This window comes from Plasmodium relictum (assembly GCF_900005765.1).
Source record: "Plasmodium relictum strain SGS1 genome assembly, chromosome: 13".
Classification (NCBI taxonomy): Eukaryota; Apicomplexa; class Aconoidasida; order Haemosporida; family Plasmodiidae; genus Plasmodium; species Plasmodium relictum.
Window position 1 is genome coordinate 1,305,320 of NC_041691.1, and position 6,014 is coordinate 1,311,333.

General features: G+C 16.7%; 1 protein-coding gene across 1 annotated transcript; it reads right to left on the reverse strand.

The window, feature by feature from the left end:
* Positions 1-1,661: 1,661 nt before the first annotated feature.
* ATG4 (cysteine protease ATG4, putative) lies at positions 1,662-4,921 on the reverse strand (the record flags this gene model as incomplete). The annotated part of the gene is made up of 3 exons (XM_028678866.1): positions 1,662-1,705; positions 1,803-1,902; positions 2,111-4,921. 3 exons carry the CDS (start codon positions 4,919-4,921, stop codon positions 1,662-1,664), a joined length of 2,955 nt encoding a protein of 984 aa, XP_028535970.1.
* Positions 4,922-6,014: the final 1,093 nt, after the last annotated feature.

Sequence of the window (6,014 nt, forward strand, 5' to 3'; positions counted from 1 at the left end):
TTCTTTTTCTTTTTTATTTCTCTATAATTTTCATAAATATGCATTTAATTTGTCTTATATGTTTCCATAAATTTTTGAATGTTCTATCTAAAATGTTTGTATTTATTTATAGATCATCTTAAATCTTATTTTTTGAGATATACTATACCTCTATTAATATGAACATGTATAAATGCATGTATTTTTTTTTTTAAATATTAATGTTATTTGTCATTAATTTTGCAATAATTTGTCATTTCAAAAAAATTTTTTTAACATATTTTTATTTAGTATAAGTAGAATACAACATTATATAAAATAAGAAATAAAATGCACTTTTTTTTGGAAATATGCAAGATCAATGTGATACTATTATATAATTCAAATAACTTTTTATTTTTTACAAAATTGAATGAATATTTCCAATAATCTTAAAAATGTTCATTGTATATTTAAAATGATTTAAAATAAAAAAAAAAAAAAATGTAGTAAATTTTATTAATGCAATTAATAAGTATACAATGTAAATACAAACTTGTTAATTTATATTCATTTCAGATGAAAATAAAATTTTCTTTTTATATTTATAATGTTGGTTTTTATTTTGCATGTCTATAAAAAATTGTGTTAATTCATAATACTTTAATACTAAATAATCTATTAATTACATTTGTAACACACACACACATATAAAAAAAAAAATGTTAGCAAATTAGCTTTAAATGGAAATATACAAATTAATTAAGAATATTTATTATTAATAATTTTTATTAATAAAATTTTTTTTTTATAAAGTTATTGAAGATTTGTTATATCTTTTCGGATGCAAATGTTACATAGATTTTTTTTTTAAATTTTCCATTTTATAAAAAATGATAAAAAAAAATTTTTGTTAATAATTTTGAACAAAAAAAATCTTTATCCATTAAAAGACTGATAAAGTAAATTCAAATAAAGGAAAATACAAAAAAGAAAAAAAAAATGGAAAAAAAATAATAAACATATGTTCTAAATAAAAACAGAAAAAAAAATTTGGCAAATACAAATGATGAAAATGCAAATAAAAATAAAAAAATATTTACAACTTTTCACACATATTTATATATATTATGAGTACTATTTTTTTTTATATGAAATATAGAAAAATATATTTTCTACGAAGAATTTTGTACTTTTTTTCGCTTATTTTTTAAAAAGAATAATAAACATTTATAAAAAAAACAATGTGTATAAATGTACAAAATTAATCTATTTTTTTTTTTTTAATATTAAATAAAACTTTAAGTGTAGGTTTCAAGAAAAAGACAAAGTAAAAATATAAAAGCAAATATAAAATTTAATAAAATTTACATTTGTAATAAATATGAAAGTAAAGAGATAAATATTCTGATATGATAAAAAAAAACAAAACAAAACAAAACAAAACAAAACAAAACATAATGATTCCTTCATTTTAAATATATAATATGAGCATATCAAAAATTATAAAAAGAAAAGGCAAGTTTAGATTCTCTATATACTTAAAATAATAGTGTATGATAATTTATAAAAAATAATATATATATATATATATATTATACTTTATAAAATAAAAGAAACAAAAAATAAAATAAAATAAATCTTCTCACAGATATTAATATTTAGTTAATAATTTTAAAATATTTTTATATATAAAAGACATATTACAACAGAACTAACCCTGAATCATCAGTGTCATAGCTTAATTCTATAAATAAAAAAAAAAAAGATAAATAAATAAATATATAATTAAAATATGTTATTGTTGATTAGGAAGTTTTTAAGAAGTTTTATTTAAAAAATACTGTTTTTAAAGGAATATTGAGGTTCTTCATCGTAAAATTCAAATATACTAGAATCAATTAATTTTAAGTCTTTAACTAGATTCATATAATCATCTTTGGACTAAATATAAAGGGAAAAAATTATATATATATGTTATATAATATTATTTTAATAAAAAATTAAAAATCCTATATTGATTTATATTGATAACATTATATCGATGCACGTGTAATTATATGTATTTATGCATGTATTATAGATATATTTAAAATTTTTCTTTTAATTTTTATATCTTTTATAAATATAAGTTATATATATTAATTATTACATCAACAACAAATATTAAGGAAACTGATGAATTTAAGTATTCCCATGGCAAAATTTTTATTTTATCAGTAAAAAATTCCGAATTAAAATATTTATTTATACTTGTAAAAGCATTTTGGCACTTTATATGAGGGTCGAGATAAAAAAGACCGTTTTCATTTGCTGAATAAAAATAATAAGCACTAGTGTGAATATTACCACTACTAATTCCTTGAAATTGTTTTAAAAGAAAACATGATAATATAGATTTCTTATATTTTGATATATTCATAGAATCAATGCCTAATTTAAGACATACCCATATTATTATAGATATTTTTTGTTTTATTTGAAAAAATTTTAAAACTTTATTGTTATATATTACACCTGTTTCAAATGCTACAGAAAAAAATGCTTGTCTATTTTTTTTTCTCATAAATATTATTTTAGTCTTCCTATTATTAGAATTTTCCAAATCATAATTTTTCATTTTAAAAGGATTTTTTTTATTAATTAAATCATTTTCTAATACATTTATTTTATGATATATTGCTTTTTTTTTTTTTTTTCCCACAAAACGAACTTTTTTTTTATTAATTAAATTCGATATAATCATAGCACTACTAGTAGGCCCTGTCCATTCATGAACAAAATGCTGCACTTCTTTTTCATCAATTTTTTTACACTTCATAATTTCATAAATAATATTTTGTATGGAATATTTAGCTTTTTCTGTATCTCTAAATTGTAAAAGTATAGGATATATTAATGAGTTGTTCACATGAATATTTTGAATGTTGTCATCGGTACTATTTAAAAAATTTTCATAAGACTTAAAATGATGATAAACATAATTTTTCGTTTTATCATTTTTTTTATATATATAAATAGCTCTAGACTTATTTTTTTTCATTTTATCTTCGTGTATTTCTTTTTTTTTTCTTTTTATTAAAAAATTAATTTTTTTATTTGATTTGCAATATAATCCCATAGGTAAATTTTTAATATTTCTATTTATTAAAGAGTTGTCTTCATTATTATGAAATAGATTTGATTCTATTTTTATTATTACAAAACCCGATTCATTCTTTTCTTTTTCATAGAATTTATCATATTCTATTTTTTTATTAAAATTTTTTATTATTTTGTTTGTAATATCACAATTTTCTACTATTTTTTTAAAGGAACATAAATTACCTTGTATATTTTTTTCCTGAATAATTGTACTATTCTTTTTATTTTCATTTTTATCACTATATAATTTATTCATATAATTCTTATAAAGTAAATAATCACCATAATTATGAAAAAAAACATATTTCTTTGATATTTTGTAATTTATTAATATATTTGCTAAAATCATTTGAACTACTCTTAGCATGCATCCCCATCCATTATCACTCATTTGAATATATTTTATATTATCATCAAATTGTGTCCACTTTTTTTTTTTTTTCTTTATAATTATCGTATATTTTTTTTTTTTAATTCTAAAATTTACATCAAAATTTTTTTTTTTATTAAAAGGCATACTTTCTAATTTACTATTTCTCTTTTCTTGATTTTTTTCATAATGAATATAATTTTCAGTGGTTCTATTTTTTTCATTTTGTTTATTATTTTTACTTATATTATTTAAAAGTTCATTGCTTATTTCAATATTTTTGTATTTAGAATAATTATTATTATTACTGTTATTAATATTAGTATTGTTAACGTAAGCAATTCTTGTTTTTTCGTCATCATAACAATTTAAAACTTCAATATTTTTTTTATTCTTTTCATTAAGACTAAAATCACTTTTAAAATTATCCAAATATAAAATACTATTGTTGCTATCATTTGTACTATATGTGGATATGTCTTTATTAACTTCATTTCCTAAAATTTTAGGATATAAATCTCTACTACAGTAAAAATACCTACTCATGCTGATACAGCTGTTACTATCATAAAAATTATTAGTGTTATGTTTTGATATTCTTTCTAAATCTATATAAAAACATTCTTTATCATCAAAATAAACATTTTTTAAAAAATGTTCTGGTATATCTGTAAAATCTATCACACTTTCCTTATAATATCTTTTTTTCTTTTTTTTTTCTTTTTTTCTCCATTTACCTTTTGTTTTTTCAAATTCTTTAATATTTTTATATCTTTCATATATGCTATTAATACCATTGTTACTATAATTATTGTCATTATTATTATTATTATCATTAAGACTATTACTATTTTCATTAGTACTATTATTATTATCATTAAAATTATTATTATTGTCATCATTACTATTATCATTAATATTATTATTATTAGTATTTTTACAATAATTATTACTATTACTAATTTTTAAGAGGAAGTTTGATCTGTAAGTTAACAATATTTTTGATTTACACAAAATTAGAAAAATTTTAAATGACTCTGGGTCTTTAAGATTAAAAATTGTTCCGCTTATATACACATTATTTGATATATTACGTAAATGTAAAGGTAGATAATTTAAAAAGGATACCGTTACTAACATTTTAAAATATTTTTTAATAGACAAGTTATATTTAATACTATTTAAATAATTTATTAATTTATATTTAGATTTATTTTGATGAGAACATATTCCCTCATTTTTTTTATCTTTCATATTAATTATATCATTTTCACATTTCTTTTTTATATTGCATTTTTTTTTTAAATTGCTATTTATTTTAATATTATTAATTATATATTTTTCTGTTTTAATGGCTTCATCACTAATTTTAAATGCCCCCTTAATTTTTTTAGAAAATTTTCCATATGCTACATTTTTATTATTATCAAATAAATCTTCTGTATCCATTTTTTAATTTTTCTTATAAATAAAACTTTATAGTAAAAAAAAAAATTTTACAAAATATTATTGCATATTATTATATACGAATGAGTATCATAATTAATAAATATATCTTTCTAATATACATTCAAATAACAGTACAAAAAAATTATAAAAGTATTCATTTTGTAACGATGAAAAGAGAGGTTTCTAAATTTTAAATGAGAATTAGTATATTAATATGAAATTTTTTAAAATATGCATTAACTTGATTAAAATAGATTTTCATTATGCTTTGTATGCATTTTTGTTCCATTTTTTTATTATATGTACCTTTACTTATTTAAAGTTTGAAATATTCTAAAAAAAATTACTTTATTTTTTTTTAATATATTAAAACTACTATTTTATCCTAATATAAGTTTTAATAAAAGTTACTTATAATAAATATGGGTATATAAATGTATATATATAAAGAATAAATAATTTAAGTCTAAAATAATATGCACTTGTATACATATAGATGAAAATATTTTAAATGAATATTCTTATTTATATTTGTGATTCAGTTCTTATTTTCAAATATTATTTTTTATTTTTTTTTTATTTTTCCTCATAATTGATTATTTGAAAGATTAACAATTATAGTTTTGAAGAATTTATTTATAATGGATATATCAGGTAATAAAATATAATTTTTTTTTTACTATTCCAGTAAATAATGAACAAAAAAATATTTCCTTATAATTAAAAATTAAAATAGTAATAATTGTATATTCTATCCATGATTATAATATTCTGTCTATTCTTTATACATATTTTTTTTTTTAATTGTTTATTAAAAAAAAAAAAATTATACATTAAATTTTTTTTATAACTTGGATTAATAATTTCTTTATAAAAAAAACTAGCATATCTTAATTTTAATTTAATACTATTTAAATATTGCTTCAATAATGATCAATTTTTTTTTTTTATAAAATTAAAATCAAAATTTTTGTTAAATATTATATATATTTTTAGTAAAAATTATCAAGAAAATATTATGAATAAAAATTGAACTTTCAAAGAAAACAAAAAAAAAAAAAAAAAAGAAAAAAAAAATTATTAAAAAAATTAT